This window comes from Lampetra fluviatilis, chromosome 3 (genome assembly GCF_964198595.1).
Source record: "Lampetra fluviatilis chromosome 3, kcLamFluv1.1, whole genome shotgun sequence".
NCBI lineage: Eukaryota > Metazoa > Chordata > Hyperoartia > Petromyzontiformes > Petromyzontidae > Lampetra > Lampetra fluviatilis.
In genome coordinates, this window is record NC_136277.1 from 25,388,747 (window position 1) to 25,401,618 (window position 12,872).

Sequence of the window (12,872 nt, forward strand, 5' to 3'; positions counted from 1 at the left end):
AGCTCCTTGATCTGAACACCTGCCCCGTTATCAGGCCCCGTGTGTGTGTGTGTGTGGCGAAACTAAAATGCCGTGCAATGATTCCGTGCCGTCGGATGTCCCACCCCCTCTCAAAAAAACCCACAAATCTCTCACGAAAAAACAAACCACAACGTTTTGCTTAAGAGAATCACGACGACGACGCTTACGCGCTGCTGCAGCAGCAGCAATGTTTCGCTTTGTTGGTTTTTTTTGGGGGGGGGGGGTGTCTGGTTTTCGTTTTTTTTCACCATTTAACGTGGGGGGACCAAGGCCGGGTGTGCTGAGCGGTGCCGTAATCGGAGCCAGATGTGCCGTGGTTGCTTCGGGCAGGGAGGGAGGGGGGGCAGGCCCCTTGTGAAACCCTGGCACGGGGCCTGCCGTGGTGGGTAATGAGAGTGGGATGTTGCTTCGGGAGAGGAGGAGGGGAGGGGGATGGGAGCTTGGCGGGTTTTTATAGACGTTTATTACCGCAGCGGAGGAGGAGGGAGCCCGTGTGGTGTGGAGGGCTAATGGCAGAGTGCAACCCCAATCCAGACGCACTGGGCTTGATTCCATGACCCAAGGTGCTTTGTTGCAGCGTGAGGGATTTTTTGTTCTTCTCCGTTCGTTATTAATTTTCTGGGCACGGTCGCCGCCTTGGTGGCTGAACAGAAGATTGCCCGAACCGGTGTGGTCGTGATGGTGGTGGTGGAGGTGCACCGGGCTGAGTGGGGAGCGGTCGTGTCGTAGCAGTTAGCGCGCTGCGCTACGAACCCGGCAGAACGAGGTCGATTCCAACAACACCAGTGACGATTATCTGAACCAGTCCTGGGCCTCCCCTAGGTCCACTCAGCCTCAAATGAGTACCTGGTGCGGTGTGTAAACATCGCCACTGAGGAGACAAAGGCGGTCGGGCTTGGTTGCTGGCCACCCACCCCCTCGTGTGCCGTGCCGAGCTTCATAGGTGCTCGCTAACAGCACTTGCCCCAATCGTTTGTTACAGGCTACACGGCGGGATCTTGTCTTGGGACAAGGCTGAGAGCAGTAGTGCATCCAATGTGATGGTCACAATAAAATGCATGATAGGCATGGTGGGGGGTGGTCGTTCCTCCTTGGTGGGCACGCCGGCTTCGCCTGTGTTGTTGTTTCCCGGTGGTGGACGGGGATCTAGCAGCAGCAGAAAGTTCCGAGTTAAAATTTCCAGTCGGGGATCGACTCAACATATCCTCCACCCTCCAGAGCATGTTAACTGCATTCTGCTTTGCGGAAGGTTATCGGTGGCTATCCTACATTGAGACTGGTAACCATAATAATGTTGGTTCCGTAAACCTTTGGTAATCCGCTGCTGGATGAAGGCTTCCCTGTGCCGTGTTGATCGTGGTATTCAGTACTGGGTTGTTGAAGGGGTGTGAACCCAGGACTCGTTGGCTATGGCCAGGAATTGAACTCAGGCAGTCTGGTACTGCTTCAAATGTTTGTACAATATCTTGGCGTGGGGCTTGTCAGACACGATGATGATGGTGGTGTTTGTGGGATCCACAGATCCTTCTTTCCAAAGCTCTGGATTACAGGAGTGCTTCTATAATCCGGCTTATCGTCCAGAATAAAACTACAAGAATTCTGCTTTTGACATATCGTTTCATTTGCTTGCGCTTAATAATGACGTGCGATGCTGCCGTGATGTAACAGTTGGCGCGCTGGACTTGCGATCCAGAGTGCTCTGGCATTTAAAAAAAATCCACTCTCCACCCAGCAGTATTAACTGGTACACCAAAGTTAAATTTCGATTTAAAGCTTTCGTGACTGCAGGGATTCATATTCTTGGTTTTTTGGTAAAGTCACGTAGAAGGGAAATAATAAAATAATAAAAATAAAACAATAAAAGTCTCAGTGAGAATAAAAATAAAACATAATAAAAAATCTCATTGGGAATTCTCAGTGAGAATTTTCAGTGAGAATTTTATTATGTTTTTTTATTATTATTTAAGATTCTCACTGTGAGAATTTAAAATGTTTGATTTATTCTTATTTTATTATTTCCCTTCTACGTGACTTTACCGAAAGAACCAAGAATATACACCACAGTGAGTTGATCGGCAGGTTGCATTTGGTCGGGGTGGTGTGTGGCTAACTCCCACTTCTTTAGACACGTCTGGCCGGCCCTGTAAGAGTAGGCCAAACTACCCTCGAATGAAGCTCTCTAGAGCTCCCTCTAGTAAAGAGGTCGGCAACCAAAACAACAACAACAAGGGCCATTTGTTTCGAATTCGGTAAAACACTCCGTATTTCAAGAGCCACAATTCACGTGGTGAATACGAGACGGACCTTAATAAATACCGTCAAAAAGCAGTCCATAAAAAGCCACATGCTGGTTGCTGGCCCTTGCCCGTGGTAAACTGGACTCCCATGGTGAACTGGACTTCCATGGTAAACTGAACTCCCATGGTAAACTTGACTTCCATGGTAAACTGGACTTCCATGGTGAACTGAACTCCCATGGTAAACTGGACTTCCATGGTGAACTGGACTTCCATGGTGAACTGGACTTCCATGTTAAACTGGACTCCCATGATAAACTGCACTCCCATGGTAAACTGGACTCCCATCGTAAACTGGACTCCCATGGTGAGCTGGACTCTCATGGGTAAACTGGACTCCTATGGTGAACTGGACTCCCATGGTAAACTGGACTCCCATGGGTAAACTGGATTCCCATGGTGAACTGGACTCCCATGGTAAACTGGATTCCCATGGTGAACTGGACTCCCATGGTAAACTGGACTCCCATGGGTAAACTGGATTCCCATGGTGAACTGGACTCCCATGGTAAACTGGATTCCCATGGTGAACTGGACTCCCATGGTAAACTGGACTCCCATGGTGAACTGGACTCCCATGGTAAACTGGATTCCCATGGTGAACTGGACTCCCATGGGTAAACTGGACTCCCATGGTAAACTGGATTCCCATGGTAAACTGGACTCCCATGGTAAACTGGATTCCCATGGGTAAACTGGACTCCTATGGTGAACTGGACTCCCATGGGTAAACTGGATTCCCATGGTGAACTGGACTCCCATGGTAAACTGGATTCCCATGGTGAACTGGACTCCCATGGTAAACTGGATTCCCATGGTAAACTGGACTCCCATGGTAAACTGGATTCCCATGGTAAACTGGACTCCCATGGTAAACTGGATTCCCATGGTAAACTGGACTCCCATGGGTAAACTGGATTCCCATGGTGAACTGGACTCCCATGGTAAACTGGATTCCCATGGTGAACTGGACTCCCATGGTAAACTGGATTCCCATGGTAAACTGGACTCCCATGGGTAAACTGGACTCCCATGGGCCAAGGGGTCAGCAACCAAAATAACAAGAGCCATTTTTTTCGAATTCGGTAAAAAGACAAATCAATATTTCAAGAGCTGCAATGTAGTCCTTAAAGAGGAACACGCGGCTCCGGAGCGACAGGTTCACGACCCCTGCCCTGGTAGGTGGCCCTTCCGCCAGCAGTGGCATGAGCAAGACATTTCAGGGCTTCAACCTTTAGATTTGTTTTAACCCGCAAAGGATACATCTGAAATGAATTCATCATGTGTTATATAACGCCGTTGCTAAATAAACGCCTTCCAAAAAGACTCTTGACTTCACAGAGGCGTTAAAAATAATGAAAGGATCGCAGTTGCGCTGCGGGTGCGATTTTGCGTGACTTCTCAAGGATAAATATATATGGTGCCTATCGCGTATGGCTGTGATTGCTATCACCGCGACGTTGTTTATTTAACTTAACACTGTTGTGGGAGTTGACAAAAAAAAATCAGCAGCTATTCAATGTCGAAGACAAATTGTTACCAGCTGTTAAGCTGAAGTCGATATCATCTGACATTCATGTAATTAAATATCCTGTTGTGTGGCACTGTGGTTTGGGCACTTGACTCGCGATGGAGTTCAAATTTTGGTGGAGAGCCGACTTTTATTTACATTTCTTTCGGGTGTTGAAAATCGCTACCACTTTTTGGGAAGTCAACAGTGGCTTTCGTCCTGTGGAGAGGCTGGATTTCATGCCAGGCTAATGTGGAATTTCTGCCACTGAACCAGGACAGCTTATGGTAATGACAATCTCATTGTTTATTCGGGCAGAGAGAGACGCTTGACCCCTTTCATAAAATTGTAATGTGTCAGAGAATTAGTAGAGCACTGACTAATCGCATTCATGTGAGAACATGTATATCCCTTTTAATATACTGGTGGATGAGAGAGCCGCTTCACACTGTGTGGGTCGTGGTGGTCATTCCACTGCACTTCACCACGCTGGTCAGTGTGGGTTGGTGAAGGCGGGGAGCATAGACGTGGGAGCAGAGTTCAGTAGCACGATGGATCTCACTGCGCTACTCATTGCTGACAATGTATCCCTACAGCAGCCTCACAGCCTCTGTTTTGTGCATTGGTGGTCACGCGTAAACAACACTCTGCTTGGCTTCCAAAATATGATATCGGAAATAATTTGCGGGTGGTTTCGTCAAGGACAATTAAATAAGTAAAATAATTAAAATGTGTTCGTATCAATTTCCGCAAGCGTGTAAATTTAAAAAATATATTTTTCTAAAACTTGCACCCCAATCCCTTTTCGTTAACATTTTACCCGACATTGTTTTAGCCAGAGCTCTGCGGCGCTGGCACGCACGACGTCCCGAAATCAATCGCCGTTTGTGTCTCGCCGAGTGATGGATCGGATGTGCAGGTGCGCTTGTGTACAAAGCCAGCTGAGCCGACGGTTTTTTCAATAAGTCTGCCCTACAGTGCTGCCTGTGATATGCGTGATCGATGGCAGCGGAGTGCAATAATGTATCAGAATGAAATCCCTCTTCGGTTTTTTTCTCTCCTCCCGTCTTTTATTTTTTTGCCTTTTGTTTTGATTCCCCCTCCGCCCCTTTCACTAAAGCCTACGGACCCGGCAGTTCTTGTCGCCGCGGCAATACCTGTGGAACAGCAGCAGCACTGATTGCAGCTGATAATGAAATCTGTAATGGCTTTTTTTGAAATTGGATTTTGACCGAGTTATCGCAAGCACTGTGTCCTGGCCAGCAGCTGTGTTCTCGTCTCTATTTATTAAGTATGAAGAGGATACATATTGAAGTCGGTGAACAGGATGAGATAAGGAGGCTTGCTCGCGCTCACATCCTTCTGCCTTATGAGTTGCTCAGGGCGCAAAGGTGCGCGGGGGGGAAATCGACTAAAAGCGAGGTGCAGGTTGCGTCCACTTTTGCGTGCCAAATTAAAACCCTTTTAAAAGTTCCTGACAGCAAGATGTAGTCGCGCCAGAGGTCTCGCCACTGTGTACCTGCGTTGCGTGCGCTCTCCACAACGCCCTTTCCCTGCGGTGTTAGGAAGCCGCCAGAGCTGTGTGCTTTTAAACCATCTCGATTGAAAACTCATCTCTCTGGAACTGCTTTTTGTGTTTAGTTTGTCGCGCTTCCCCCCGCATCTCTGATTAGCACGGTTGGCTACGTACGGTGCGAAAGAAGTTCAACATTACAGCACGTTGGCGAACTCGCTGTATATGCTATACCGTACAGTGGCGTTGTTTTGTATTGTTGGGGGGGGGGGGGCAGTGGCTAAAAGCATTGCACTCTGAACTCGGAAACGTCAGTTCGATTAATGGGCCGTGGATAGCATTGGTGCCGAGTGATATCCGAACCGGGTCCTGCAGTGACCTGCGCGGTGAAGTATGGTCAAACGACCCCCCACGATCGACATGGTGTGCAGAGGCCTTCATTATCTCACAGCTCTTGTTTACTTTTCATCACGGTACGGTGCAGAATATCATATTGAAATTATCTATCTTGGTGGCACAATTGCAGAACGATCGAACTGCAAATTGGAAGGATGAAAGTTCAAAATCTCAGCCCATAATCCCTCTGGGATCAATAAAATGATGACCGCTTTGGTGGAAGTCAACGGTGGTGTTATTGTTTGGATATACTTTCCCCCGGCCATAATAATGTGGAATTTCCACCGCTAGGTTAAGTCCCTGTAAAGAGGAGATGAGAACCATCCGATGTTTCATCGGATGTAAACCGACTGAATTACCTTCAGAACATTACCGCGTATGGTTCTCTCTGATGTTCATTGCGCTGCGTATATCTGCACATCAATCTGCTGGCAGGGCAGGGGGCAGTGGAAGAAAGCTCAGCTTACACTTGGGGGAGATTATTCTGGAGAAAAAAGATCACTTGTTCAAAAGACAAAGGAAATAAAGGACAACGTCGCGTGTCCCACTCTTCGACGGACTGCAGTTTTGGCGGATGTGAAAAGATTGAATATGTGATCATCTATAGCACATGGCAGTCATGTCACTATTGCCAAAATAGGTTATTGGATGAAACTAAAGTACAAATGGCTTTAAACACGGGAATATTCTTTACCGCTTTTAGTAAATAAGCGAATGTGCGCGAGAATAGGAATAGAGTACGACACTGTATGTGATATTTTTTTTACATTTGCTAACATCCATGTTGAACGACAGAATCAGAATATTTATTTAGACTGGAGGAAGCCTGGAGGAATCCGATACCAGTTACACCATTGCACAAATAGGGCACTGCGCATGGGCAGTTAATTGGTCAAGGCTTACATGTGATGGATCAGATATGAGATGTTGTACAATAAAACCACGCTGCGATCAGAATCCCATGTTCCTTGTGCAAGTGGAGAGGAACAGGGGGGAGGTTTGGCTGGGAGTGACCGTGGGAATCCTACCTCGTGACGGCTACCCATAGGGATCTTCACGCGTGTGTGGTTCGCACACTTTGAACATTACACTACAGTTCCGGAGAGCGACGTTTAATTCCCCAACCTAAAAAATGCCAGCGGCAGAGGCCATCTGAGCCTCCGACTCAGCCTTAATTGAGTAATTGGCGCGTTGTGTAAACAGCACTGGAGAGACACAGGTGGTCAGGCGTGGTGCCCACGTGCCAATGCTGGCCTTAGTAGGTGCCTGCTAACAGCACTTACCCCTGTGATCTCTAAGGCTAAACGGGGATCTTGGCCATTGTGTGTCAGTGTGGCTTTTCTCTAAGTCGCGTGAAGATGTGGTCCGTGCAAATTCAGCTCAGTTCACAAAAGACCTCTTTGTGAACTTATGCACGAGTGTGAATGCAGCGTGTAGTGGTGCCGCCCACAGTGTGTGTCCCACGTTAACACTTACAAAGGTGCAGTGGAGTACTAAGCATCGAGTGTGCAGGTGGTACAACTGTACCGTGACCCATGCAGCTGGAGGGTCTTAGGTGTTTGGCTACAAAGCGGGGGGGGGGGGGGGGGGGCAGACGGGGGGGGGGGCATTTCAGCATTTGCATCAGGGCCCAATGGAGCTGCCACCGACCCTGGTTTTCCTAGCGACAGTGTCTCTTTTTGAGGTAGCTATCTTGAGAAATGTGTAAGTCTTCTCTGGACATTTGAAACTTCTGGTGTTTGTCAAGCAAATACGTTGAGTTTTCAACCTCTGCTGGTATTCTGAGATACTCTTCTTCCCATTATGTGGTTGTTTTTTGTACTTACCGCAGAGCCGGCGGCCCCAGGGCCAAGGGCTGCCCATCGGTTCCGTCGAGGCCTGGGGCTGAATGCCGCGTGAGGAAATCACAAATGTGTTGTGGGGCCATTTTGGGGTTTTTGGGCTGAGGCACTTTTCCCCTTTCCCCGCCCCACCCCACCACTGCCCCCCACCCACTCCAACCCCTCTGGGCATCCCTGTCCTGTGGCCTATGCCAACCGCCATACTCCACTGCTGCCCGGATGTAGGATCTATGGATTGCTTTTTTTGTGTGTGTGGAGCCTGTCCAGCTTGGCCGGTGCCACTTGGTGATGTAGAGGCTCGCTGAAAGTGTGGCCGCCACAAGTTACAGGGGAGACTTTTGACGCCTTGACAACAGCATCTGTCGCTCCCCAATGGTCACCACGGCGACACGGCATGCCGTCTTTGACACCCTCCGCAATAGTGGATTGTTGTGTTGGGATTGATTCCCGTCGGTGCCATAGCCACAAAACACAGATCCCCCTGGTTATTTATTTATGGCACGAAAAAACAACCCCCAGGGCTCCTTTGCTTCTGCAGATTTTATACTAATCTGAAGTGAACTTGTACAATTATGGCCTTTAAAAGGCTGGCATTAATGAGTTGTGGAGAGAGAGAAAAACAACTGCATGCGTGCATTACAGGTGCAACTTTGCGACAAAACTTGCACGTGGCTTTTATTAATTGACCCCCGTCAATTAATGTGTGTTGGCTTTTACAGAACAATGCAATCTTTAATTTTCATCTCCAAAATAACAATGATTTTTTTTTCAACTGTGCAAAACTGTACAGCTCAATCGTTAACCCCGTTCATCGTCGTGGAGATACTGGCATCGTTGCTCAAACCCACAGCCCTCCATCGTGGAGCAGCGTGGCTGAATCTTAACGGTTAATATGATTACGATGAAGGTGATGATTGCACTGTGAATATGCGTTTATTTCCCCACAGGTGCTGCTGTCTGGTCTCATAGGAGTCATATCTTGGAAGCGGCCAATCTCTCTCGTGGTAAGCGCTCACATCACAGTTAATTTAAGCGTTTTTATTTTTTATATTAGCCATAGTCTGAGTCTTATTTGACATCAGTGTTGGTTTGAGGGACATGCACATGTTCTCCCTCAGGCTGGCTCATCGGCGAAGTTGGCAAAACGATTTGTTTAACTTAAATTTAACTATATAGCCAATTACACGTGTAGTGAGTCATTTAGGAGCAACAACGTTCATTTTACATTTACATAACACGGGACTAAATATACCTATCGCTCACTCTTGTTACACACGGAACCATAATACACCTATCTCTCTCACATACGGGAAAACTATAACCGGGTCAGAGCAGCCAACGTGCTGCCTGACCCACGATGTCCAAGACGAAGACATAGCACTTGAGTTCCACTTCACCTGCAGACAGCCCCGATATGCGATCGGAGCTCTCCTTTTATCCTATCCCGGCGCGGCCTGGCTCCACCCTCGGCCACGCCTACCTCTGGAATATTCCCGACGGCTCCAGGCTACACCGCACCTGTTCCCTCTCTGGCTCCGCCCTTAACCACGCCCCCTTCGGGAACACTCCAGACGTTTCTCAGCTACTCTTCCCGTGTCCCCTCGTTCACCTTTGGCCCACGTTCCTCACCCCGGCCCATCACGTGCTTAACCCGGTGCCGAGGTGACTCGTCCTCACATGGCCCCTACCGCCAGCCTCTCCCCACCACACTCCCCCAGTGGCCGACTCTGTGGCGATTACCTGCGGCAGAGGTCGCAACCGGGTACCCGATACCCGTACCCTACCCGATACCCGACTACCTGTACCCGGCCGGCTATCGGATAGGGTACGGGCACCCGTTTGCGACCCTGGTGCGGCCGGGTACGGGTAAGGAATCAAAACCCGTTTGCGACCTCTGACCTGCGGCGCTGGTGGAGGCTGTGATCCCCTACTCTGCCAGTAGGACTCATCTGACTCTCTTCCGCTAGCACCCAGTACCATGGCCCTCGTGGCCCACTGAGTGGTACTGCACGGTGTGTTCGCCTCTGCGCCCATTTCTACGGCACTTGGCTCTGCGCGCCGTAGTGATCCATTTAACGTCACTCCACATGGTTTGATCTTCCACGGTGTGCCGCAGTCTCTCAGAAGGTTACAAAATTATGTTGGACTTCACTTTCATTCGGACTCTATCATTTCGTCTTGTCGCGGTCTGGTTGTGATTTGCTCTTTAGAGGGCAGTAGTCACAGTCATCGCCATGCCCGTTTGGTTCACTCACAGTGATCGTTGACTTCTACAATAAAACACTTTGTGTTCATTACTAGTTTTGTCTGCACAATTCACAGTGCTCGCATCACAGTGAATTGCTGCTTGCTTCGGTCTGCCCGAACTGACCGTTTCGACTTATCGATGCTGTGTTCAACATCCACACTGCAGGTCAAAATATCGTTCTGTTCCGCTTATTACCTCTCACTTCCTCCCAAGTTATGATTTAATCTTGACTCCACTCAAGACATGTGTTCACTCTTATCTCTTGCAATTTTTATCGTGCTGTTTGTTGCTGGTCGCTTGGTATTTTGGGCCTTCAGGTCTGTGCGCAGCAACGGTAAACAAAAAATCAACTACATTGCCTGCCCTCTTTGTAGGCGCTCTTATTCTGTGGTTGTTTTGGCCACCATAACCCGGGCGATGTCATTTTATTGTTCACGTGTGGACGTGCATTGTGAACTGTCAAACAACGCTGGCTTGGCATTGTTTTGTTTTCCCGGGTATTCCCTTGTTGGATGCATTATTTTTAAATACAAGCTCGTGGGTGTCATGAATGCATGCCGGTATGTGTGGGTTTGTAGCTATGCAACAATTAGGAACGAGTGGCAGCGTTTTATATAAACTGGGGAGGGGTAAAACAACGATCCATCATCGATTCATCGATTAACATTGATTTTCCAGGCTCATGGTATATGCATTGAATCGTGCTTGTATAAGAATAGACGTATTTTTTTATTTCTGCAAATGTCAATTTTAAGTGAGTGAATGAAACTATAATAGGACCAAAAAAAATAAACGATGCAAACATGTAAAAAATGATGGCACAAAGGAATCGATTTTAAAAAATATAATTCGCTGTCCTAAATTTCGTAAAATGTATTGAATCGTCGATGGTGGGGTGAATCATGAAATTACTAATGTACGCGTGGAGTGACAAGTCATGAGCATGAGGCAGCAGCTATCTCCCGTTTACCGGTCTTAGCTATTGGTGGAATTTCCTCATTCCTCTGGTGGGGGTGAGTGTAACCCATAGGACAACTGCTGTTGATTTCCCCACAAAGGTGGTACCCATTTTATCGACGCCAAAGGGAAGATAGGCTGAGTCCCCCCCCTCCCCCTGAACAGGATTTGAATTTGGAACCTTCTGCTGAGCCACCTTGCAGGATACGTTAGCTTCATGACAAATTGCCAAAGGGCCTCTCCTTCTAAAACAAGCATCATCGATGCCCATCTCCGTTGGTGGACCTGAGCCAGTGGGGAGATTTGGCCGTGACGATGGAAGGGGCTGGAGGGATAACTGCTGCTGACTTCACACAGAGTAAACCCTGCGGTGGGGAATACGAAACACACAGGGGTGGGGTACACGACACAGGGAATGTTTAAACAAACTTTCAACGGTACAATTTAGAAGAGAGGGGCTGAGCCTTCGACAGGAGGGTGGGGAGGTCAGCCCTCCCCAGCCCCCCCCCCCCCCCGATACTAGGGGACTCCACAAAGTAATACTTATTTGATTATTGACCCTTGAAATGATCACACAGCACCGCCTCGCCGTATAGGTTCGGATGTCGCGTAGAAAGCAGGTTCACGGCTTGCGATCCCTGGAAGTTATGACGGTAACGATGTTGCACACCGTGGCTGTGTCATGGCTGAGCCAGTAATTGACTTCATCTTGTTATTGGCAGAGGCAATTGGGCAGCATTCCTTTTGATTGTAAAGCAGCGTTGACTAATGACCAGCCCCAAAAAAATGTCGAATTGGTGTCGGGCAGCTAGAATGGTTTGAGAAAAACCCATTACGGTTATTCTCTGTTGTCTGTTCGTGCTGTTATCTGCGGAATTCCAGCTTTCCATTCGCATCAGCTGTGTAGATTATATGCCATTACCATGCAAATAGGCTTCTGTCCTGCAGGCACCACGGCAATAGCTTACATCTCTTGCTTACAACGATGGATTTTTCCACGGGCTGAGATGCTAACAAATGAACAAAATGAAGGTTTGCGCATTTTTTTTGTTTCAACTCGAAATTTATCTTTAAGAGATGCGTTTAAAAATAAGGTCTGCCGATTAAGTACGGAGCACACTTAACTACAGCCCAGGGCATGCAATGACAACACTGTAATGTGCTCACTTCAGAGAGGCTTGCGCGGAGATCTGCGGAATAAATTAAGCTCGGGCTGTAATTTCCATCATTTTTTATATGAGATTATTGCCCAACAAAATGTAATGCTCGGTAACAGAAAGCCGATAGGAATGGACGTTCTAATATCTGCTGCAGCTCATTTTTTTTCCGATACGTCCAAACGCCTCGTGTGGTCACTGGTGTTGGCTGGTGATTGGCTGAATGGGGCCCGGTCGATGCAGACCCCCCTCCCCCCTCGCTGTGTCACCCGGGAACAAAAGGGGATTCACGCTGGGCTGAATTGCTGCTGGGTGCCCTTGCCTGCGCACCTCCTTTTGATGTATTTTTTAACTGCTCTCGTAAGCCATTACTTACTCGCAAGGGCTAAATTGGCCATAGACTAAGCATAATTAAATTTGGGTTTTTTTTTTGCGTGTGCAGTGAATAGCGCTAAAACCCAATGCGATTTTACGCAGGATATGGTGAAATATTCACAAATGTATTTGCGTCTCCTCCCACCGTTTCCTACAACCCGTCATGGGAATAATTGAGCCTTCTGTAATTAAAGGAGGGCAGAAAAATGAAAATGATCGACGGCACAGTTTCAGCCTTTCTGCTGATTAAAATAAATTAACGTGACGTTGCCATGCATGCAGCAATTTGTCAAATTTTTTCGAAGTCTGCCACATTTGGAGCGAACAGATGTATTTGTGCATGAGTAATGGAGTCAGCGGTGGCACGGCGGTTAGTGGTGAAGGCTCTGCGCTGTGAACTCAATGACCCCTGAGTTCAATTTCTGGCATCGGTTGACATCAGCGGTCTAAGTGTGATCTCAAACTGGTCCTTGGCTCCTCGCCCTTCATTAAACCCGCACTGACCAGTGTGGTGAAGTATGGTCAAGCAACCCCCACAATTGGCACGGCATGGCTCG

At 48.1% G+C, this 12,872-nt stretch overlaps 1 protein-coding gene across 2 annotated transcripts in view; it reads left to right on the plus strand.

Moving 5' to 3' along the window:
- The window catches only part of LOC144955772 (uncharacterized), a 72,101-nt gene that overhangs the window by 31,775 nt on the left and 27,454 nt on the right, over positions 1-12,872 (plus strand). For both annotated transcript variants that reach the window (XM_078885911.1, XM_078885912.1), the window contains exon 2: positions 8,526-8,582. In XM_078885911.1, coding sequence (XP_078742037.1) covers positions 8,526-8,582 — 57 coding nt within the window. The remainder of the gene's footprint in view (positions 1-8,525; positions 8,583-12,872) is intronic.